At 48.7% G+C, this 24914-nt stretch overlaps 1 protein-coding gene across 3 annotated transcripts in view; it reads left to right on the forward strand.

Annotated features, from left to right (window-relative positions):
• The window catches only part of B4GALNT2 (beta-1,4-N-acetyl-galactosaminyltransferase 2), a 177382-nt gene that overhangs the window by 98250 nt on the left and 54218 nt on the right, over positions 1-24914 (forward strand). For 2 of the 3 annotated variants that reach the window (XM_030221269.1, XM_030221267.1), the window contains exons 6-7: positions 2156-2336; positions 12370-12456. In XM_030221269.1, the coding sequence (XP_030077129.1) occupies positions 2156-2336; positions 12370-12456 (268 nt within the window). The remainder of the gene's footprint in view (positions 1-2155; positions 2337-12369; positions 12457-24914) is intronic. The other variant, XM_030221268.1, reaches the window with a different exon arrangement.

The following is a 24914-nucleotide window of genomic DNA, read 5'->3' on the forward strand; positions in this document are numbered from 1 at the left end:
ATTAGGACGTTTTTGAGCTGGGCGTTTTTAGTTTCCATTATCACTAAAAAAAACAAACGCCCAGCTCAAAAACGTCCATTTTTTCGAAAATACGGTCTGTCCCGCCTCTTCACGTACCTGTTTTCGGACATAGATGCCCATGGAGATAGGCGTTCGCGTTCGATTATGCCCCTCCACGTTAACAATACTATGTAAGCCACTTTGAGCCTGGAAATAGGTGGGATAAGGTGGGATACAAATGCAATAAATAATAATAATAAATAATTTATTTATTTAAGAAGATACAAATAAAAAGGAGAAATCAGGATACACAGGAAAAAAAACATAGCCTTTCTTAGACCCCTATCATTGGCGGGGGGGAATGAAGAATTAGAGAAGTTATGAAAATAATTATTTCAAAGGCAACCAAAGGCTGTCTAACCTCCAGGTCAATTTATGCATTATCTCAGTTGTTTCAACTCTTCGATTTAAAGATAATTAAATCGAATAATTTATTTATTAGGATTTATTTACCGCCTTTTTGAAGGAATTCACTCAAGGCGGTGTACAGTAAGAATAGATCAAACATGAGCAATAGGCAATTACAGCAGTAAAAATATTCAAGTAACAATACAAAGTATGGCATGTTCTGTACCTTCTACTGTACACGTTCAGCAATGTATACATGCTATTTTTCTCCCCTAATCAAAATGATTAAGCAGTGCACAATTTACATAAGTGGTTTATAATACAAATACACCCACAGGAACAAAATGTGGTGTAGTACTTCAGCCACATGTGAGAAGAGCTACCAGGTAAACGGGGCTACATTTAAAATCACGAAGAGGGACTCTCCCCCCCCCCCCCCCTTGATTTGTATCGATTATTGTATTGAGTATGCTATTGAGTGGCGGAGAAGCCTAATGGTTGATACAGTGGCCTGCAAACCAGCAGAACCAGCTTAAATTCCCCCTGCAGCTCTTTGACAAGTCACTTAACCCTCTGTTGCCCCATGTACAAAATAAGTGCCTGTAAACCACTTTGATTGTAATCAGAAAAAGGCGGTATTTCAAATCCCATCCCCTTTCTTTTGTATCAATAGTGTGGCATTTCCATAAATTGCTTATTGCATATTAAGTTTCTCAGACGCTTTGATTCCCGACGCAGGTGTCCATCGCCGAAACACGGCTCCATGTCTAGTCTGTGAACACATATGTTTATGAGCACATTTTTGTTGCTTTTTGATTTGGACTTGTTATTATTTTTATTTAGGCCTTTCTACACCAATAAATTGTTTTGTCCTCTGGAGTCCTTTTCCCTTGTTTGTATCAAGGGCGTAGCCAGACTTCGGCGGGAGGGGGGTCCTGAGACCGAGGTGAGGGGGCACATTTTAGCCCCCCCCCCCCCCGCCACCACCACCACCAACAGCAACGTTGACCAAGCCTTTTGACCCACCCCTTCCCGCCGCCACCACCACCAACAACTTTGACCCCCCCCCCCCCCCCGGCACCAACCCTTTCAACCTCCCCTTCCTGCCGCCGTCAGCTACCTTTGCTGGCGGGGGACCCCAACCCCCGCCAGCCGAAGTTCCTCTTCTTCCGGCGTGGCCGCATTGCTGGCTGATGTGCAAGGCTTCGTTCTGTTTCTGTGAGTCTGATGTCCTGCACGACGTCAGACTCACAGAACCAGAATGAAGCCTTGCACATCAGCCAGCAACACGGCCGTGCTGGAAGAACAGGACCTCAGCTGGCGGGAGTTGGGGTCCCCCGCCAGCAAAGGTAGCCGACGGTGGGAGGGGGGATCGAGAGGGTCGTCGGCAGGGAGGTCCAGGGTCAAATCTACTGGGGCCCAGGCCCCCGTACCTACTTCCCTGGTTTGTATTAGACCGTTTTCCACTCCTAATTCTGTTATACATAGTTGACTCTTCACATTGGGATTGTTTCTCCTTTTTGTGTGTGTGCACTTCTGTATATGTCACCCCTTCAATGTTTCTTTCTATTATGATCTTGGTTATTTCAATTGTGTCTTTACTGTTGCTTGTCAATAAAACTTAAGATAAAAAAATTATCCACAGACTTTGCAGCTATGCGGACACTATGAAATTTGACTCAGTAGATGTTGTACAAATACAAGGGTGCATGGATGACCCAATCTTCTGACTCCTGTGTTGCTGCAGGTGACATTACGAGCATCCCTGGGAGCACTGAACACATATGAGGCATTCTCACCTGAAGTGGTGCAAAGGCGTGGTGAGAAGGAGCTGAAGATCTCCACCATGAATGTGGCTACTCTGAATTACATACTAAAGCATATCACCTACACAAGCAGCATTTACCAGAACCAGGCACTGGATGTGGGTGAGCAATTCAGAGCTAACAACATCCTGTCATGAATAGTTAAGCTCTGGAACTCGTTGCCAGAAGATGTGGTAACGGGGTTAGCGTTTATGGGTTTAAAAAAGGTTTGGACAAGTTCCTGGAGGAAAAGTCCGTAGTCTGATATTGTTAGACATGGGGAAGCCACTGCTTGCCTGGAATTGGTAGCATGGAATGTTGCTACTAATTGGGTTTCTGCCAGGTATTTGTGACCTGGATTTGCCACTGTTGGAAAGAGGATACTGGGCTAGATGGACCATTGGTCTGACCCAGTATGGCTATTCTTATAGTAACTAGTAAGTGACGGCAGATAAAGACATGAATGGTCCATCCAGTCTGCCCAGCAGATTTAAATCAACAATGAACATGATATTATATACTTGGTCATGGCCTTTCTTTGGTGTTTCTGAAACATACACCTCAGAAGTCCGTCCAACTACTGGACTCAGAAGTCCTTATGTTCCAACTACTAGAGTTGCCGTCAAAGCCCACTCTAGCCTACCTGAATCCGTCTTGTCATTTGCAGGACAAAGATCGTAAAGGTCTGTCCTCATGTTCCAAATTACTGGAGTTTCCATCGAAGCTCTCTCCATCCCATCCTAAACCAGATTGATATATGCAGGACTCAGACTCTACAAGCCAGACCTGCCTTAGCTGATGCAGCCAGAGTCACCACCTAAGCACCACTTTTTTGTTTTATTTGTACCCCGCGCTTTCCCACGTATGGCAGGCTCAATGCGGCTTACATATTGTATACAGGTACTTATTTGTACCTAGGGCAATGGAGGATTAAGTGACTTGCCCGCAGTCACAAGGAGCTGCTTGTGCCTGAAGTGGGAATTGAACTCAGTTCCTCAGGACCAAAGTTCACCACCCTAACCATTAGGCCACTCCTCCACTGTTGCTACTATTTGAGATTCTAGCAACATTCCACATAGAGGTCGGCCCTTGCAGATCACCAATGTGGCCGCGCAGGCTCAATGCGGCTTACATGGGGCAATGGAGGGTTAAGTGACTTGCCCAGAGTCACAAGGAGCTGCCTGTGCCTGAAGTGGGAATCGAACTCAGTTCCTCAGTTCCCCAGGACCAAAGTCCACCACCCTAACCACTAGGCCACTCCTCCACTCCACTTGACACGCAAACACAATGCAACCCTTTAAATTTTGTATTTTATACCATGCAATGCAAGTGTAGGAGTAGTGTAGTGGATAGAGCAGTGAACTGAGAACTAGAAAAGGTGGGATTCAAATCTCATTGCCACTCCTTGACTCCTTTGCATTAGCTACCGATTTAGACTATAAGTCAATGTAGCTTCTCTTGAGTTACTACTGAAGTCATGAGCTAAATGTGCATAAATAGATTTAGGAGGGGACAGAGGTCTTCTGAGAGCAGGGTCAATATTTATTCAAACAGAGGTGATATACAAGCACTATCTCCCAGATTCTATAAATGGCGCTCAAAATTGCGAGCAGCAATTTAGGGGCGTGCCTAATTGCACACACAGTTTAATTGAGTAAGGAGCCAATTAGCACCAATAATTGGACACTAATAGTCATTTATTGGTGTTAATTGCTAAGCACTATTCTATAAAGATACACGTGTAAATCTCTTAGCGTGCAACTGAAGAGGGGGCGTGGCTATGGAAGGGATTTGATTGGATCAGGGGTGTTCACTAAAGATGCATGCAGCATTATAGAATCCTGGGATCTCGGGATGGACAGAGCAAGCTCCCGCACCCGGGAAGCTCAGATGATGTTAACCGCACTGACAGCACAGTAGATCTGAGATAGCAGAAAGGCAAGATGTTGAAGCTTCTCTATTCCTCCTTCTAGTTCTGCGCATCTCAAATCCACAAGGGATAGTGCATTTTTCTTCCAAGGTCCTTTATTATGGAACACACTGGCCATTCAGCTGCAGCTTAAGCCCTCATTAATCTAAAGCTGCCCTTAAGACCTTCTTGTTCACTAAGCATATGGGGTCACCATCTGAGATGGGAAAGGCACAACCAGAGCATCCTTGGTTCTCACGCTTTCCTATATGATTATGGTGTTCTTTTCCTGGACCGAATGGCATGCACTCTAGGGTACTGAAAGAACGCAAACATGAAATTGCTGATCTGCTGTTAGTGATAAGTACATAAGTAATGCCACACTGGGAAAAGATCAAGGGTCCATCGAGCCCAGCATCCTGTCCACGACAGCGGCCAATCCAGGCCAAGGGCACCTGGCAAGCTTCCCAAACGTACAAACATTCTATACATGTTATTCCTGGAATTTTGGATTTTTCCAAGTCCGTTTAGTAGCAGTTTATGGACTTGTCCTTTAGGAAACCGTCCAACCCCTTTTTAAACTCTGCTAAGCTAACCGCCTTCACCACTTTCTCCAGCAACGAATTCCAGAGTTTAATTACACATTGGGTGAAGAAACATTTTCTCCGATTTGTTTTAAATTTACTACACTGTAGTTTCATCGCATGCCCCCTAGTCCTAGACAAAAGGGCAGCGACAGCGTGCGAAGAATGGGCAGGCCTGGAGGGAAAATGGGTGGGCCTGGGCCCGTCCAGGCCCACCCGTGGCTACGCCCCTGCCTTTAAGGGAACTCTATATTACCAGAGAAAGATTTCAACCCAGGACATTGCCAAACCAGAATCAGCCAGAGGAAACAGGAGAGTTGGTATCTGAGGATTGTTTTACAAAACACCAGGTTGCAGTAGATAATGTGGTGGGGACAAGCAGCCAAGACACTTTACAATTTATGAAGAATCTAGCAACTCAGAACCCTGCAAACCTTACCTTAGAGGCAGCTGCCAGGGAAGAGAGGGAAGGAGTTGAAGAGACCTCAGTTGGTGCTGCAGAGACTATGGCTGAAAACACAATGGAGTTGGAACTCAGTCAGCTTACACATTCTGCTGTCTTTGAAACTGAGGACGGTGACTTGGGGTTTTGTGTTATTTCACAAAAAGTGCCTACATTACCCAACACTGAGGCAGGCAACAGTTTGACAGGGAAGGTGAACATTGGAAAGCAAGCTGGAAAGCATACTGGCATTGGGAGTGTGGAGACTAATGAACAGCAGGTCTTAGGGCTGCAGACACAGGTGAGCTTAGTTAGCTCCCTGATTGAGGCACCAGGTTTACAGCCACAAGTGGTGGATTCAGCAGCACAGCCAGGCTCAGGGAATCCCCGGCACAGAAGGGAAGATGAGATAAACTCTGGCTCTGTAAAAACTGTAAGCAGCCTCACGCGGGACCTGCTGGTGCAGGGAGAACAGAGCTCTCCTCAGAGTGTATCAGCAGTCTCTCTGACAGAAGATATTGCTGGGGGATCGGCAGCCCAGGCAGAGGGAGCTCATTCCCAGGGAAGCATTGGAAAAGTTAAGGACTGTTCAGAACTGGTTATAGAGTCCAGGGGGCTCAGTTCTCTGGGCACTGACTGTGGGCAGGGGGGAGGGGGAGGGGATAATGTTCATTATATGTTGATTTCTGATGTGAGGGAGGGGGGGAAGGGGCAGAGGGTTTGGGGAACTGTTCTGTTGGTGAAAAGGTTGGTGAACAGGTTGCTGTTCCAGTTTGTGGAAGGTGGGAGGGGGTTGATGGGGAGATGGTAAGGGAAGGTAAAGGGGGTGGGCAGGATCAGCAGGGGGGAAGGGATCTTCAGGCAAGGAAGGGATAAGCTCAGGGAGGAGGGGAAGTCAGTGGAGGCAGGGTCAGCCCTCCTTTGCAGATGTGGTTAATAGGGAAGGAGGAAGAGGGAAGGGGCAGTTTTCCTTTAGTAATGACACAGATGCTGGGTTCGGGGGAGGTAGGGGTTATGGGCAACCGCCCAAGAGAAGGAATGTGGTCCAAATCAAGTGGGTGGGGGAGGGGGGAATGCCTTCATGTGATACAGTGTTGAAACTAGTTTTGGGGTTAGGGTTTGTCCCAGAAGACCTCTATGCCTGTATTCTTCCAGTTAATCTCCCAGAATACGATGTCAGTTTTCTGACCCAGAGAGGCATGGAGGTCTTCTGGGAAAAGTATGAGGGGGTAAGAGGAAGGGGGTATTGGAAATGTTATAGGGTAGTTCCCATCAGTCGGCCAGATCTGGTGCAGGTGACTCTGCTAGTCTGTAACGAGTCCATCTCAGGGGCAGACTTGGCCTTTTGGCTGCACAGGTATGCTGAGTTGAGGACTCCATTGACTAAGCTCCCGGATCCAAGTAGAGTCTGGGGGGGGGGGGGGGGGGGGGGGGAGACTTTGGTTAAACTTCACCAGGTAGGGCAGGTAGTACAACACATTCCTTCAGCGGCTTTTATTGGAAGGGACAGAATCCGGTGTTTCTACAAGGGACAGCCAAGACAATGTTTCCGGTGTGGGTCTTTCCGCCAGTACAGCAAGTGCGGATCGAAAGATCATCCCACCGAAGAGTGTTCTTTGATCAGGTGCAATCTTTGTGGTGGTCTGGGGCATGCCTTCCGGGACTGCCCTAGGGTGTCGCATAATGGGGGGAGGGAAGAGGAGGGGTGGGGGGAGGGGGGGTCGTGGAGGTGTGGTTCTAGAGGGGGAAACAGGGGCAAGGGCTGGAGGGGGTAGATGAGTGGGCCCAGGTCCCCAAGAAGCAGAGGGGGGTGAAGGGGAAGGGTAGAGGGATTTCAGGGGGGTCAGGAGAGGGAGCTCGGCGAGAGAGGGAGATAGGAAACCTGTTTCAGGTTTTGGCAGAGGAAGAGGAGGTCATGAAAGAAGGGGAAGGGGGGTTGTGGGGGGAGGGGAGGAAGGGAAGAGGAAATTAGAGGGGGGAGGGAGAGGGGGTAAGCGTAAGAAGAAGGGGGGGAAGGATAGGAGGGTGGAGATTAGTGTGGAGGGTGGGGTGGGTTGGACGGGGAGGGGGGGAGAGGGGGAGAAGCTTATGAGGCGATCAGATAGAATTCGAGCTCTACAGGGGAAGGATCACGGGAGTGAGAGGGGGAAGGTTCAGGGGGTGGGAGGGGATCAGAGGGGGAGGGGGGACAAATAGAGGAAGGAGGGCGGGGGGTTTGTCTTTGTCTGAAGAGGAGGGGGGTTGGATGAGTCTAAGAAGAAGAAGGAAGGAGGGAGTTTTTGAAAGTGGGGTTAGGGATTGGGTGGAGGAAGAAGTGGTTGAAGAAGGGGTTTGGGCTCTAGGTAGGGGTGATGTGAAGGAGGCAGTTCGGCAGGAAGAGGTTGGGAGACAGTCATCTTTCCCTACATAATGGCAGGTATTATATTATTATTTGCCGCCCTGAATGTGGCGAGTGTGGCCTCCCAGAGGGCGCAATGTTTGGCCTTTGATGGCCTCTCCACGATCCAGGCAGACTGTTTGCTACTCCTGGAGACATGCTTGCAAACTATGGAGGCAATCAGGCGTGCGAGGAGGGCCTGGAGATGGGGGCCTTCGGTTTGGGGCTTGGCAGGGGATAGGTATGGGGGGGTAGGGATATTATTTAAAACACATAAGGTACAGATTCAATGATGGAATTAGGAGTAGGGAGGTGTTTGGTGGTGGATGTTTTGTGGCACGGGGTGGCTTCCCGGATTATTAATGTTTATGGGCCACAAAGTAAGAGGGAACGTTCACGGTTATTTGGTAAAATTAAACCCTATTTATACACAGCACGTCAGGTGATTTTTTTTTTTTTGGGGGGGGGATTTTAATACCATTTTGAGGAAACAGGATAGTGGAGGAAGGGCAGCGCAGGTGAGGTATGATGGGATACGGCTAGCTGGGATAATGAAAGGGGCAGGGTTGGTAGATGTGCACCTTGAATTTTCACCAGAGGCGGAGGGTTTCACATTTGCACGGGGACAGTGTAGGAGCAGGATAGACAGATTTTTGGTCCGGGAAGGGGCATGCGTTCGGGGGCCCAGGTTGGTGGATGTGGACTTCTCGGACCATAAACTGGTGTTGGTGGAGGTGGGGGGTTGGGCGGGACATAGGCCGGGGAGGGGGTTATGGCGGCTTAACCTTAAATGGGTTACCGATGAGAAGGTCAAGGAGGAATATCGGGCCTTTTTGGGTGACCAGCTTTCGATTCAGGGTATTTTTCCCTCCATTGGAGAGTGGTGGGAGTTAGTGAAGAGGTGGACGAGGTTTTTTTTTCACCCATCAAGCACGGAGAAAAGGAAGGGAGAGAACTCGGCTGGGGACTGCCATTAAGAAACGAAGGGACTAACTACTCTCCAATGGAGGGAGAAAGGAGGATATTCTGGATTTGCAGGAGCAACTTGAAAAGGTCCAGTATGATCGATATTCCTCCTTGGTCTATGAACGGGACTTTGGGAAATTGGTCAGCCCAGACCCGTTTATGTGTTGCAAGGAGCGGAGGGAGCATAGGATTGTGGGGGGTTTAAGGGACATGGGAGGGGTAGTTCAGGTGTCGAAGGAGGGGATTCTAAAGGTGGTGGAAGAGCACTTTGCACGATTTTTTTCAGATAAGCAAGTGGATAAGGAAGTGATGGGTCACTATATTGCGGGGACACCGGGGGTGGGAAGGGGAGGGGGCCGTCTCTTCAGGCCCTGTTGCGCCCCTGGTCGCTGGGGGAGGTAGAAGAGGCCATCGGGGCCTTAAGGAGGAAGACAGCACCAGGGCCAGATGGACTCACAACAGAGTACTATCAGGCATTTAAGTACCTTCTGGCCCCAATCCTGCTGCAAGTCTGGGAGGCTGCGCGTCAGCAGGGGGTTTTACCCCAATCCCTGACTGAGGCGGCGTTGATACTTATGAGTAAGGGAAAAGATCCAGAGTCCTTGGCCAATTGGCGTCTGATTGCCCTGCTCAATGGTGATCGGAAGATATTCGCGCATATGCTTCTGAATAGGATGAAGGAGGTGGTGGTGGGGGGGTGTTGGCAAGTTCACAGGCCTGTGGGATTAAAGGCAGCGGCTTGGGTAAGGGAAGGTGTGGAACATAGTCGGGGGGAAGGAAGACTAATGGTGGCATTAGATCAGGATAAGGCTTTTGACAGGGTACAGTGGACGTTTCTTTGGCAGGTTTTAGAGCACTATGGGTTTCCTAGGGATTGCGTGGCTCAATTGCGTTTACTTTACACGAGGGCACTGTGTTTTCCCCTGGTGAACGGTTGGAAAGGGAATAGTTTCGGGGTTACAGCAGGGGTGCGGCAGGGATGTCCTTTAAGCCCGGTACTTTATGCTTTTGCAATTGATCCCTTTGTTAGGCGGTTAGAGCAGGGAGGGCAGGAGGGACTTCGGGGGGTGGAGGTTTGTACAGGGTCTCAATTAAGGGTGGTGGCTTACGCTGATGATGTCACGGTGTGGGTGGCGGACACAACGGAGGGGGAGAAATTGAAAGGGGTCATTTCTGGGTACTCACAGGCTTCAGGGGCTTTGATAAACTTCCAGAAAAGTCAGAGTCTGTGGGTGGGTCCTCCAGGGGGTTCTTTTGAATTGGGAGGGGGGTTTCCGGAGGCCATTAGCAGACTGCGGGTATTAGGGGTATACCTTGAACAGGGGGATTATGCAACCTTTAATTGGCAGCGGTGCATACAGGGAGCTAAGGAAAAGATTGACAGATGGAAAGGGTGGAGGATGTCCATGACTGACCGGGTTCAGCTGATTAAATCTCACCTGGTGCCTATGTTTTTGTTTGTCAGTTATATTTGTTTGTTGCCAGTGCATTGTTATATCACCCTATATAGTGTTTTTTTTCAGATGTTGTGGAGGAATCGGCTGAACCCGGTCAAGCGCAACATCACATACTTGGCCCGGGAAGAGTGGGGGGTAGGGATGGTAAACACTGTACTTTTCTTTAGTTCCCTGTTCATTCAGTTTAACCTGGGACGGGCACTGGACAGGGATCCGCCAGGATGGGCAGGTAGTGTTCTGTCTTGGTGGAAGAGATTCTGGCTCCCGTGGAAGATGGGAAGGAGGGTGGGGATGGTAAGGAAGGGGGCTCCGGATCAGGTTGGGTACTATAGGCCCTTAGTTAGGCTGGTACGAGTTTGGGGAATTTTGGCAGAGGAAATAAAGACAGGGAGGAGGGAGGTATGGGTGGAACGGGTGAGGTCCCAAACATTCTCATCACCCCTGGTACTGAAGGATGCACCTGGTCCAGTGCTGAGGCAGGGCTTGCGGTTGGTGTCCTCACGGAGGATCCCGCCAAAATATAGAGATATGGTTTGACTGTCTTTTCACGGGAAATTGTATATCAGAGGGAATATTAACTACAGGAATGTGCAGGAACGGGATTGCCCAAGGGGGGAGTGTGTGGGGAGGGAGGAAACGATGGAACATTTTTTATGGGAATGCCCTTTTACACGAATGGTATGCGGCAGGGTAGCATCATTATTACACATCCGAGTTTTAATTCATATTCATATGCAGATTGGGTTTATGGGTGGGTGGTTAGATCCGGTGACGGAGTTCCTCATCTCGGTGATACTCCGGTTTAGCCTCTGGTTGGCTCGGTGTGGGGTCTCCTTACACCAGGACTACCGATCAGCCGATAGCGTTAGTTGGGAGGTGGTTCGGGCAGTCCAGGGGGTAGCCCAGTGGGAACTGGTGGCGGAGGGGATAGCAAGAACCAATGTTTGGTGGAGGCATGTGCACTTCAAACCTCCATAGAGGGGTTGGACAGTTTATTTTGAATTGGCTTCGAGTTTTATTTGAATTTTATGTTCATTTAATTTCATTTTAGGATGGGTGGGGGTTGACAGTGTATATAGGCATATAGGTGGATTTAAGGTGGGGGACTTGTTTGTATATATTTGGTTTGGGGTTATATGTTTCTGTATGGCTTTGCGTTTCTTTTTTAATAAAAGAGTTCTCCAAGCATCCACCACTCTCTCCGTGAAAAAATACTTCCTGACATTTTTCTTGAGTCTGCCCCCCTTCAATCTCATTTCATGTCCTCTCGTTCTACCGCCTTCACATCTGCAGAAAAGGTTTGTTTGCGGATTAATACCTTTTCAAATATTTGAACGTCTGTATCATATCACCCCTGTTTCTCCTTTCCTCCAGGGTATACATGTTCAGGTCAGCAAGTCTCTCCTCGTACGTCTTGTAACGCAAATCCCTTACCATTCTCGTAGCTTTTCTTTGCACTGCTTCAATTCTTTTTACATCCTTAGCAAGATACGGCCTCCAAAACTGAACACAATACTCCAGGTGGGGCCTCACCAATGACTTATACAGGAGCATCAACACCCCCTTTCTTCTGCTGGTCACACCTCTCTCTATACAGCCTAACAACCTTCTAGCTACGGCCACCGCCTTGTCACACTGTTTCGTTGCCTTCAAATCCTCAGATACTATCATCCCAAGATCCCTCTCCCCGTCCATACCTATCAGACAAGGCCACGTCAACTCTCGGCGGCCATTTTGAATCCCGAGACTGTCACACAGCAACAGGATGCAGGGCAAGGGCAGCGCTCCAGGCAGGAAAGAGGGGGCTCTATCCTGTCCCGAAGAGGTCACTAGACCACCAGGGCAGTAGATAGTAAGTAAGGGAAGGGGAGGCTAGGATAGGTCCTCCGCCTGCCCACCCGTTTGTCCAGAAATCCGGACAAACGGGCGGACTGGCAAAACCCGTCCGGACGCCCGGACATGTCCTCAAAAAGAGGACATGTCCGGGTAAATCCGGACATATGGTAACCCTATCTATACTGCCGCACCCAGGGCCGGTTCTAGATATGATGGGGCCCAGGGCAGACACTAGGAAGAGGGCCCCAAATCTTGCTTGCAGACTGTCCTCCTTTCAACTTTGGGCAGGTTTGGGCCCCCAATGACATGGAGGCCCAGGGCAATTGCCTGTTTGCCCACCCTGGCCACACCGCCTCCCTGTTGAGGAGAAGGATACGCACTGGCAGTTTCTGAGGAATGGAGGGAGGGCACTGTGCCGTTTTAATTTCTTGTCCTAATACTGGACACAACTTACAGCTTTTGGGAGGAGTGCAAAAAGGGATGAGAGATAGTGTTGTGTGTGGGGGGGGGGGGGGGGGGGGAGACTGGGAAACTGCTTAGGACTAAGAGGTCTCTGTGAATATCAATTTTATGTTTTACTTTCAGTCACCTTGAAGTTGGGATCACATGAAGTTCAATTTCCTGTGGTTATACAACAACCGAGTATTGCAAAGCTGTACGATCCTGGAGCAGGTAAATCTCCAAAGCCTACATTTGTAGAAAATTATATGCAGAGGTGTGCTGGTAAATGTTTAACAACAGGGTCTCTCCCTGGTCCCCCTCTGCACCCCCCCCCCCCCCCCAAATTACAGAACTGGCTATGGTCGGGGAGAGAGCCTGGGGGGGGGGGGGGGGCGGCAATGCATTACTCCAGGGAAAAAAAATTAAATGATCCCAGGTTCCAATCTAATTCATGTTTAATGTGCGATAAAATGCCATAAATAAGTAAATAAATATAAATGTTTAATGTTGAGCACCTGATTCTCAAAGTGAACATATTTCAAACACTATAATGAAAATAAAATGATTTTTTTTTCTACATTTGTTGTCTGGTGACTGTTTTTCTGATCATGCTAGCCCAGTATCCAATTCTGCTGCTATCTGTCCTCTTAAGTCCGTTTCCAGGGCTTCCTTTCCATTTATTTCTTTCCTTTCCTCCTTTCTTCTTCATTTCTGGTCCTCAGCTTCTGCCTATTTTCTTCATCCATGTGCAGGTTTTCTCCTCTCTTTCTTTTCCCTCATTTCATCTCCTTCATCTCTCTTCCCTCCCCTCTATGTCCAGCAATTTCTCCTCTCTCCCTGAGACCTGTCCTCCCATCCATATCCATCCATGCTCCTCTGTCCCCTGCCCCCGCCATTCATTCCTATCCAGCAATTCCCCTCTCTCCCTGAGCCCTGCCCTCCCATCCATGCCCATCCATGCTCCTCTGTCCCCTGCCCCCTCCATTCATCCCTATCCAGCAATTCCCCTCTCTCCCTGAGCCCTGCCCTCCCATCCATGCTCTCTCTGTCCCCTCCATTCACCCCTATCCAGCAATTCCCCTCTCTCCCTGAGCCCTGCCCTCCCATCCATGCTCCTCTGTCCCCTGCCCCCTCCATTCATCCCTATCCACCAATTCCCCTCTCTCCCTGACCCCTGCTCTCCCATCCATGCTCCTCTGTCCCCTGCCCCCTCCATTCATCCCTATCCAGCACCTCTCTCCCTGAGGCCTGCCATCCATCTCCAGATGGTCCTCTCTCCCTTGCCCTCCCGCTCCCATGTCCAACTGCCTGCCTGCCCTGGTGCCCTCTTCTCCCACCAAGGATCCTTTTTCTTTTATTTTAAATTTACCTAACCTCCGTCGGAGTCCGACCGCATGGGCAGCAGCGTCACTGAAAGCACTCCCCTCCCGAGTCCCGACATCTCTAGCAGAAGCTTCCTGATTCGTTCATTCTCAGTGTCCCGCCATCGGCCATCCAAACCTTTTTTAAACTCTGCTAAGCTAACCACCTTTACTACATTCTCTAGTAACAAATTCCAGAGTTTAATTACATGTTGAGTGAAGAAAGTTTTTCTCTGATTCGTTTTAAATTTACTACATTGTAGCTTCATCGCATCCCCTCTAGTCCTAGTATTTTTGAACAGCGTAAACAGACACTTCAATTCTACCCGTTCAACTCCACTCATTATTTTATAGACCTCTATCATATCTCCCCTCAGCCACCTTTTCTCCAAGCTGAAGAGCCCTAGCTGCTTTAGCCTTTCCTAATAGGGAAGTCGTCCCATCCCCTTTATCATTTCGAAGCCCTTCTCTGCACCTTTTCTAATTCCACTATGTCTTTTTTGAGATGCGGCGACCAAAATTGAACACAATATTCGAGATGCGGTCGCACCATGGAGCGATACAAAGGCATTATAACATTCTCATTTTTGTCTTCCTTTCCTAATAATACCTAACATTCTATTTGCTTTCTGAGCCGCAGCAGCACACTGAGCAGAAGGTTTCAACGTGTCATCAACGACGACACCTAGATCCCTTTCTTAGTCTGTGACTCCTAATATGGAACCTTGCATGACGTAGCTATAATTCGGGTTCCTCTTTCCCACATGCATCACTTTGCACTTGCTCACATTAAACGTCATCTGCCATTTAGACACCCAGTCTCCCAGTCTTGTAAGGTCCTCTTGTGATTTTTCACAATCCTCCCACGATTTAACGACTTTGAATAACTTTGTGTCATCAGCAAATTTAATTACCTCACTAGTTACTCCCATCTCTAGGTCATTTATAAATATGTTAAAAAACACAGACCCCTGGGGAACCCCACTAACTACCCTTCTCCATTGAGAATACTGACCATTTAACCCTCTGTTTTCTATCTTTTAACCGGTTTTTAATCCACAATAGGACACTACCTCCTATCCCATGACTCTCCAATTTCCTCATGAGGTACTTTGTCAAACGCCTTCTGAAAATCCAGATACACAATATCAACCGGCTCATCTTTATCCAAATGTTTGTTTACCCCTTCAAAGAAATGTAATAGATTGGTGAGGCAAGATTTCCCTTCACTAAATCCATGTTGGCTTTGTCTCATTAAACCATGCTTTTGAATATGCTCTGTAATTTTGTTCTTTATAATAGTCTCTACCATTTTGCCCGGCACCGACGTCAGAGTCACCGGTCTCCTCTGGAGCCTTTTTTAAAAATCGGTGTTACATTGGCCACCCTCCAATCTTCCAGAACCATGCTCGATTTTAAGGATAAATTACATATTACTGACAATAGCTTCACAAGTTCATTTTTCAGTTCTATCAGTACTCTGGGATGAATACCATCTGGTCCAAGAGATTTGCTACTCTTCAATTTGTAGAACTGCTCCATTACATCCTCCAGGTTTATAGAGAATTCGTTCAGTTTCTCCGACTCGTCAGCTTTGAATACCATTTCTGGCACCGGTATCTCTCGAAAATCTTCCTCGGTGAAGACCGAAGGAAAGAATTCATTTAATCTCTCTGCTATGGCTTTGTCTTCCCTGATTGCCCCTTTTACTCCTCGGTCATCTAGCGGTCCAACCATTTTTAGCCTCTTTCTGAAGTTGAGGTAGAGAGTTCCATATTTTAACTCCAAGTATAGAATAGAAAGCTGAAAATCTTCTGATTTCGAATTGTCTTTTGAAACGGTGATGCTAGCATCAGTTTTTCTTTCAGTCTGTTAGACTGGACCAAATGTAGCGAAGTGGTCTTAGTCAGCAGTTCAGAGGTGAAGCCCTGTAAGATTTGAAAAACTAAACAAGCAGCTTTGAACTTGAGTCTTTCTGCTATGGGAAGACTGTACAGTTTGTTTAGATGAGTTGAAACACTAGTATATCTATTCAATGTGTATATTATGCTTTGTCAACATCACGCAACTTTCTCTGTCTTCACTATCCCAGCAGAAGGAAAGTCAGATACAAACATATGTTTGCTTTGTCTTTCCCATTTACCAGTGCTAAGACTTGGAATGAACTGCCAAAGCAATTAAAAAGGATATTAGACCATCAATTATTTAAGACGTTCTTAAAGACATTCCTATTTATGAAAGCCTATTCATTAACGAACCCCACCATTTGACTCTCCCATTGTAGTTTGAAGTGGGACTCTAACCTAATTGTTCTTGTTGGACAGTTTTTCCTTCCCATGTCTTTTCTGTGAATTCTACCTAACTCTGTCATCCTATGTTTCTACCTTTCATTTATTGTAACTTTTCTTGAGCTACTGTACGCCACATTGTGCCTACGCTTGTGGGAAAATGTGGGATAGAAATGCACTAAAATAAATAATAAATATTAGTCTTGTAGCTGTATTCTGTATGATTTTTCAGTTTTTTCTAATATTGACACTTAATACCAAGAAATATAACGTTACAGTAATCCAAGTGAGGTAGGACTAACATTTGGACTAGTAGTGTGAAGGCTTTTTTGGTCGAAGAATGATCTGACTAGACGCAGCTGTCTCATTTTGAATACTGTTTTCTTCCATAGCTGGTTAATATGTCAAGAGAAGGTGAGTGAAAAAATCAAGCAAGACCCCTAGTACTCATAGTACAAAGATAGAGCCTGTTCTAAAATATATGTGAGATGGACGTCCATGTACTGGAAACATCCCGCAGGAACATCAGATTTTACAAACTGAAACATCTAAATTATGAACAGGGCAAAACGAGGGTTATCTGTGTGACAACAGAGGAACATCCATCTGGACATATAGACCTCTCATGTGAAGGAATAGCCTGATAGTTAAAACAATCAACGGACAACCAGAACAGAGATCCAGACTTCAAGTCCTACAGCAGCTTTTTTATAATTTCTGTTTCTTTTTATGTATTTTTTTTGCACTCCACAGACAGAAAAATACCTACTGTGACTTCCTTTATCTCCAGAGCGCCTTTCTGTAACCTGGATGTGACAAGTACTAGGTCTAAATACTCACCTTGGAGCTGGCCATCTGTTTTTGGGCCCTTCCTAATCCTGCCCAAACGCACCCAGACCATGTCCACTTGACGGTACCCAGTCAAAATAGCTCCAAACAGAAAAGCTCCCGACATAATATCCCCTGACATAATATCCCACTATCAAAACGGCCTGCCCACAATATAGACCTTGAGAAATTATCCCCCCAACAAAAGGGCCCGATCAGGCTGCCCAGAATATGGCACTACATTTTTTTCCCTAACAATCTTACCTTGACAATCAGGATAAGGTTGGTAAGACTATGAAAATGATGACAATATTTTTGTTTATTTTTAATTAGCATGTTGATGGAAGAAGTTTTCTTAAACAGCAGAACAGATCTTGAGTACCAGTTGATAGCTATAGAATTTTGTTTATTTATATATACTTTATGCAATTGAATGCTGGTAGGAGACTTTGAGGGGCATAATCGAACGCGAACGCCCATCTCCATGGGCGTCTATCTCCGAGTATGGGTACGTGAAGGGGCAGGACAGACCGTATTTTCGAAAAAAATGGGCATCCATCTTTTTTTTTGATAATACGGTTTGTGCCGGGCAAATGCATTGGATTTGTGCGGATTTGAGCTGGGCGGTTTCGTTTTTCAGCGATAATGGAAACCAAAGGCGCCCAGCTCAAAAACGAACAATCCAAGGCATTGGGTCGTGGGAGGGGCCAGGATTCGTAGTGCACTGGTCCCCCTCACATGCCAGGACACCAACCGGGCACCCTAGGGGGCACTTGTAAAAATTAGAAAAAAAATTAAATACCTCCCAAGTCCATAGCTCTCATCCCTTGGGTGCTGAGCCCCTCAAATCCCCCCCAAAACCCACTGCCCACAACTCTACACCATTACCATAGCACTTATGGCTGAAGGGGGGCACCTACATGTGGGTACAGTGGGTTTTGGGGGCAGTTTGGAGGGCTCCCATTTACCACCACAAGTGTAACAGGTAGGAGGGGGGGTGGGCCTGGGTCCACCTGGCTGATGTCCACTGCACCCAGGGACCTGCAAACTGCTGTGAGGCTGGCATACAGGCTGGAAAAAAAAGTTGTTAAAGTTGTTTTTTTTTTTTGGTGGGAAGGGGTTAGTGACCACTGGGGGAGTCAGGGGTGGTCATCCCCGATTCCCTCTGGTGGTCATCTGGTCATTTAGGGCACTTTTGTTGGGACTTGTTCATGGAAAAAAAAAGGGTCCAAAAAAAGTGACCTAAATTCTCGCTAAAAACGGCCATTTTTTTTCTATTATCGGCCGAAGGCGCCCATCTCTCCTCGGCCGGTAAACACGCCCCAGTCCCGCCTTCACCACGCCTCCGACACGCCCTGTCAACTTTGTTTGTTCCCACGACAGATTGCAGTTGCAGGCGCCTAAAATAGGCTTTCGATTATACCGATTTGGGCGCCTTTGCGAGATGGCCGCCCATCTCCCAATTTGGGTCGAAATATGGGCGTCCATCACTTTTGAAAATAAGGCTGTTTATCAGTGAAGATTTCACTTGTAGTTTATCATCTTTTTTTGTGATGTGTTATTTTTTCTAGGGGATTATTTTGTGGGGGGGGGGGGGGCATTTTGTCAAGGGCTATTTTGTTACAAGGCTGTTTTGTCGGGGCTATTATGACGGGGTACCCCACTTGACATATGGACATACTGCAGTGTTAGAAGTCAATATCCTGGCGTTATAGAATTGGGTTTGGACTTTTAAATGCCAGTTTTCAGACATCCAAAACAAGAATAGAGCTTCTAAAATGAATGTGCTCAACGGGGCTAATATTCAGACCACGCGAGGTAGCCGGGCTGCATCCCGTAGTTGATGCTGAGCCCACATATTCAATGCCAGACCGGTATTGAATGTCCAGTTTATTTTTGGCCGGTTTTAACTTAACCAGCCAAGTCAACATTCAGCACTGGCCACTTACGTTGAAACCGGTCAAAGATAGGCCTGCTATCTCTGTGGCCTAATTTGACTGCCAAGCTGAATATTAGCGGATAGCTATGCATGAACCGGCAATATTCAGCAGGGGATAACTGGCTATTTCTCGCTGAATATTGCTGGATAACTGGTTAAGTACCATTCCTGGCCAACCAAATGGTTTTAAAGATTGGACGGAATGTCTTTAACACAGACAAATTTAGGTAATGTGTACTAACATAGTAACATAGTAGATGACGGCAGAAAAAGACCTGCACGGTCCATCCAGTCTGCCCACGATAAACTCATATGTGTATACCTTACCTTGATTTGTACCTGTCTTTTTCAGGGCACAGACCGTATAAGTCTGTCCAGCAGTATTTCCCGCCTCCCAACCACCAGTCCCGCCTCCCATCACCGGCTCTGGCACAGACCCCATATAAGTCTGCCCTCCCCTATCCTAGCCTCTCAACCACCAACCCCTCTTCCCCCCACCACCCAATTTCAGCTAAGCTTCTGTGGATCCATTCCTTCTGCACAGGATTCCTTTATGCCTATCCCACGCATGTTTGAATTCCGTTACCGTTTTCATCTCCACCACCTCCCGCGGGAGGGCATTCCAAGTGTCAGTTGTTGTCAGACATAGGACAGGAAGGAGGTGCTGTCAGAGGCTCTGAGGAAAGGGGAGCCAGGCCTGGTCCCTTCCCCAGCTAGGCGGAGGGGTCCTGGGGAGAGAGGCCCAGGAAACTCCCAGGCTATGGGGCCTACAAGGCCGAAGGATCTGAAGGCCCGGCGGAGTAGCTCTCAGCCAGCCCCTCCTCCAGCACGAAGGGAGCGTAGTCCCCTGGACCGTAAAGCTTCCAGGGCCAGGGAGGATTGTGGATCTGGCGCCTCCTCCATGACCCAGCGGCGTCCAGGTAAGGAGCCTGAAGATCATGGGGGAGGAAGGAGGAAGGTTGAGGCCCTAAAGGTGCAGACCCAGAAGGAGCAAGGACAAGAAGGAATGGAGGTGGGGCAGGAGGCCCAGTTGGTTTTGAGGCAGCGGCAGTGAAGAAGAGTGGTCAGAAGAAGGGGAGGAGGCCGGTGAGTGGGAGAATATGGACCCAGGACAGTGTGCCAGAGAAACGGTGGAGCGGGTGAGGCACATCAAGTCTCTGGAGAAGGAAATAGAGGAGCTGGGGAAACGGTTGAAAATGACTAAAGCCATGAGTAGGCTGGCCCCAGCAGAGCATGGTCAAAAGTATAAGACTGAAGAAAAGCGCTTAACAAAGTTGCTGAAACAGAAGGAAAAAAGAATTGCTTGTTTTAAAACAGGCTCTGCAAATCCCTTGAGGGAGGTTTATGAGAATCAAGAGAGGATGCAGGCTGGTACATCTAAAACTATGAGCCAGGAGGTTTTCTCCCCAGCACAGGAATCTACCAGTTTAAGCTCAGGAACATTGTTTCATAAAAGGCAGTTGGTAACAGAGATTGTACAAAGTCCAAACAGTCAAAGTACATTGCAAACTATGAAAGCCCTGATGAGCCCAAGGGAAGAGGGAGTACTCAGGTTGGATACAGCTCCAGGAGAAGGGGGAGGGGCGGATTGTTTGGCCTCAGGTATTCCGGTAGAACAGAAAGGAAAAGACACAAAGTTACAACACTTTCATATTATTGAAACGGATGGAGACAGGTTTTCCACCCAGGACACTTTTTCAGTACCCACTAGTGGGGAAGAAGAACAGGGTGTGGAAAAAAGTATTGAACTTACCTGTATGGAGAGATTGCAAGAGAAGCAAAAGCCAGCAGGCTTCCAACTGCAGGAGCACTCCAAAGGTGCTCTGATTGAGGCAGCAGTTTCTGGTAATCAATTATCATCAGCTGTGCAGCTTGGCTCAGAGCAGGTCTGCCCGCGAGGTCAGGACGGACAGGAGGAAGAATCAGGAGAGGTCTCTGTTCAATCTGCAGTCAAGGTTGCAGGGGACCTGCTAGGGTATGGTTCCCAGGACATGGAGAATCAGCAGGAGAAAGAGGAGCGGGAACAGGAGTTGCATGGAATGGAGCAGGACATTGGACCAATTGCTCAGTCTAGAGTAGGCTCTGAAAGTGCACTAATGTTAAAGCTCCTGATGTCCCAGTTGAAGGTCTGGGTTTTGAACTGGTTGAGGGGGGGCTGTGGGCGAGGGGAGGGTGGGGGGCGGGGGGAGGGTCTTGGTCAAGAGAGGGGTATGCTTTCTTGTCGGCAGGTGGGGGAGGGGGATGTGGGGAGCCGGGATTCGGAGGAAGGGAAGAAGGGTATGGGAGAAGTGAGGGGGGCGGGGGAGGGGCAGGGTGCTCTTTCCTTTGCGGCGGTGGTGAGGGGGGAGGGGAGATGGGGGGGGCGGCCAGTGCCTGTGGAGGGATCAAGGGGGAAAGGGGGGGAAGGGAGAGGGGCGGGGCAAATCCCCAAACGAAGGAATGTTGTGCAGATTAGATGGGTGGGGGAGGGGGCTATGCCTTCTCGGGAGATGGTTTTGAGGATGGTCATGGGTCTGGGGTTTGTGCCGGAGGACTTCTATGCCTGTATTCACCCAGTTAATTTGCCTGAGTACGATGTTAGTTTTCTAACGCAGAGGGGTATGGAAATCTTTTGGGAAAGGTATGAGGAGGTGAAAGGAAGGGGAGATTGGAGCAATTATGTGGTTATTCCTATTAGTAGACCTGACTTGGTGCAAGTCACGGTATGGGTACGAAACGAGTCCATTTCAGGGGCAGACCTGGCCTACTGGTTACAGAGGCATGCGGATTTGAGAACCCCGTTATCCAAACTCCCGGATCCAAGTAGGGTGTGGGCAGGGGGGTGGGGGGCTTGGGTTAAGCTAAGACAGGAAGGGCAAGTGGTCAAGCACATTCCTTCTGCGGCTTTTATTGGCCGGGACAGGATTCTCTGTTTTTACAAGGGACAGCCACGGCAGTGTTTCCGTTGCGGATCCTTTCGCCATTATAGTATGTCTTGCCCAGTACAACAGTGTGTAAAGTGCGGGAGTAAGGAGCACTATACAGAAAATTGTTTCTCTATCCGTTGCAATTTGTGCGGGGGTCTGGGGCATGCCTTTAGAGACTGCCCGAGGGCGCGTCATAATAGGAGGGATGAGGGCAGGGGGAATATGATTCGGGGAGAGGGGCAGGATCTAGGTTAGGGTTCTGGGGGTCTGGGGGTTGGGAGGGCTTGGGAGGAAGGGGGAGGAGAGGGAGGTTTGGGGGTACAGGGGAGGGGTGGTTTGCAGGGGGAAGAGGAGGGTTTACGGTTAGAGGAGGGCGGGGGTCTAGAGAATAGAGGGGGGACAGGAGGGGGAGGGAAAGGGAGAGTGGTTCAAGTGTCAAAATTAAAAGAAACGGAAGGTTTCAAAGGGTAAGGGTTTGACATTACAGGGGTCGCCTGGGGTGGGGCAGGGGGGTAATCGATTTCAGATTTTGGAAGAAGAGGATGGGGGGGCAGAGATACAGGGGGAGGGGGATGATGGGGAGAAGGGACCTCAGGAAGAGGGAGGAGGGGAGAGGAGTCGGGGAAAGGATAAGGGGGAAAGGAGTCAAGGTAGGAAGGGAAGGGGTACCCATGACGAGGAGGGGGGGATGGAAGTGGAAGATGCTGGGGTTGGGGAGGAGGAGGGGGTTCCGGTAGGGAAGGGTGGGGGGGGTAAGAGGAGGATGGGGCAGGGGGTGGTTAGCCAGGAGCAGGCTCAAGGGGACGGTAGTGTAGAGGTAGGAAAGGAGGGGGAGGGGGTGCAGAGGGGAGAGGTTCAAGAGGGGAAGGTTGCAGGGAGGGATTCCGTAGGGTTTAAAAAGAAGAAAGGGAGGAAGAAAGGAATGAGGGAGGGGGGAGGGGAAGGTGGGGATCAGGATACAAGGATAAGGGACTGGGCGGCAGAGATAGGGGATAATGGAGAGGAGGATTACATTCTGGGTAGCAGGTTGCCACAGAGAGTAGATAGTATGCAAAGGAAAGAGGAGAGTGAGGAGTTGCATGAGTCCTAATGGGGGGTATGGCAGGGCTTCTTCTGACGTTCGCCACCCTAAATGTAGCGAGTGTGGCTTCCCAGAGAGCTCAGTGTTTGGCCTATGAGTGCTTTTCTCAGGTTAAGGCCGATTGTTTTCTGATTCAGGAAACGCGTTTGCAGAACCTGGAGCAGCTGAGAAGGGCGCGCAGGGATTGGAGATGGGGACCCTCGGTGTGGGGGCTGGCAGGGGAAAGATATGGGGGAGTGGGGATTTTATTTAAGTCACATAAGGTGGAAATTCAGCGTGTGATGGAACTCGGGGTGGGGAGGTGTTTAGTGGTAGACGTATTATGGCAGGGTATGGCGTTGCGAATTATTAATCTTTATGGGCCACAGACTAGGAAGGAGCGCAGTTTGTTATTAGGGAAGATCAGGCCTTACTTGTTTACTGCATGCCAGGTAATTTGGGGGGGAGATTTCAATTTAATTCTTAGGAAACAGGATAGTGGGGGTACTAAGGTACAGGTGACATATGATGGGGTGCGCTTGCTCGGGATTATGAAAGAGGGGGGGTTGATAGATGTTCACATAGAACATTTCCCAGATGAGGATGGATTCACGTTTAGCAGGGGGAGATGTAGGAGCCGTATTGATCGGTTTTTGGTTCGAAGAGGGGTATGCCAGCGGGGGCCTCGCCTGCTGGACGTGGATTTTTCCGACCATAAACTGCTTCTGGTGGAAGTAGGGGGGTCGGCGGCTCATAGGATAGGTAGGGGGTTGTGGAGGATGAATTTAAGATGGGTCCAGGATGAGGAGGCTCAAAAGAAATATTTGAATTTTTTAGAAGACCAGTTATCCTTACGGGGGATCTTTCCCTCCAGAGGAGAATGGTGGGAGGTGGTGAAAAAACGGACGCGTTTCCTTTTCATGGGACAGGCACGGAGGAGGGGAAGGGAAAGGACACGTTTGGGGATGGCCTTGAAGCAAAGGAAGGATTATTTGATTTCCAAGGGAGGGAGGAAAGAGGATATCCAAGAATTGCAGTGTCTGTTAGAGAAGACTCAATACGATCGGTATGCCTCTTTAGTTTATGAGAGGGACTTTGGTAAATTGATTAGCCCAGATCCCTTCGTTTGTTGTAGGGAAAGAAGAGAGCATAGGGTGGTGGAGGGTTTTAGGGATACTAGGGGGGTGATGCAGGATTCCAAAGAGGGAATATTGAAGGTGGTGGAAGAGCACTTCAGGGTTTTTTTTTCGGATCAGCACTTGGATGGGGGGAGGATGGATCAGTATGTGGAAGGGACTCCGGGGGTGGGGAATTGGGGGTCTCATTTCCAGGCCCTTTCGTGCCCCTGGACACTGCAGGAGGTTGAGGAGGCTATAGGGGCCCTGAGAAAGAGGACATCTCCGGGGCCGGACGGGCTGCCGGCAGAATTTTATCATACGTTTCGCAGGCGCCTGGCTCCGATTCTATTGGATCTCTGGGAAGAGGCACGTCAGAGGGGGTCTCTTCCAAAATCCTTGTTGGAGTCTGCATTGATTTTGTTAAGTAAGGGCAAAGATCCGCAGCTGTTAACTAACTGGAGGCCTATTGCGCTACTAAACTGTGATCGTAAGATCTTTGCGCAGATGCTCTTCAAGCGTATGCGGCAATTCTCGGGGGACTTGTTGGCAGCCTCACAGGCTTGTGGGGTGCCGGGTAGAGGGGTTCTGGAGGCTGCGGCATGGGTGAGGGAAGGTTTAGAGCGGAGTCGGGAGGAGGGGTCAGGGTGGCTGATGGTGGCGCTTGACCAAGAGAAAGCCTTTGACAGGGTCCAATGGGAATTTCTCTGGCGGGTTTTAGAGTATTACGGGTTCCCTAGGGATTGGGTGGCACAATTACGATTGTTATATTCTCATGCACAGGCATTTCCATTGATCAATGGGTGGAAAGGGGGGGAATTTGAGCTGACGGCAGGGGTTCGGCAAGGGTGCCCTTTAAGCCCTTTGCTGTATGCATTTTCTATAGACCCTTTTATTAGGCGTCTGGAGCAGGGTGGGGTGGGAGGATTGAGGGGGGTGGAGGTAAGCACGGGAGAACAGTTGCGGGTGGTGGCATACGCAGACGATATTACTGTGTGGGTGGCGAACAAAGCAGAAGGGGATAAACTTTTGGAGTTCATCCATGATTTCGCAGGGGCTACAGGGTCACAGGTGAATATCCACAAATGCAACAGTTTGTGGTTGGGGCCAGGAGGGGAGCAGTTTGAATTAGGAGGGGGTTCCCGGGGGTGGTGGATAGAATGAGGGTTTTGGGGATTTACTTTGAGATAGG

Source organism: Microcaecilia unicolor, chromosome 12, assembly GCF_901765095.1.
Source record: "Microcaecilia unicolor chromosome 12, aMicUni1.1, whole genome shotgun sequence".
In the NCBI taxonomy this organism is placed as follows: Eukaryota; Metazoa; Chordata; class Amphibia; order Gymnophiona; family Siphonopidae; genus Microcaecilia; species Microcaecilia unicolor.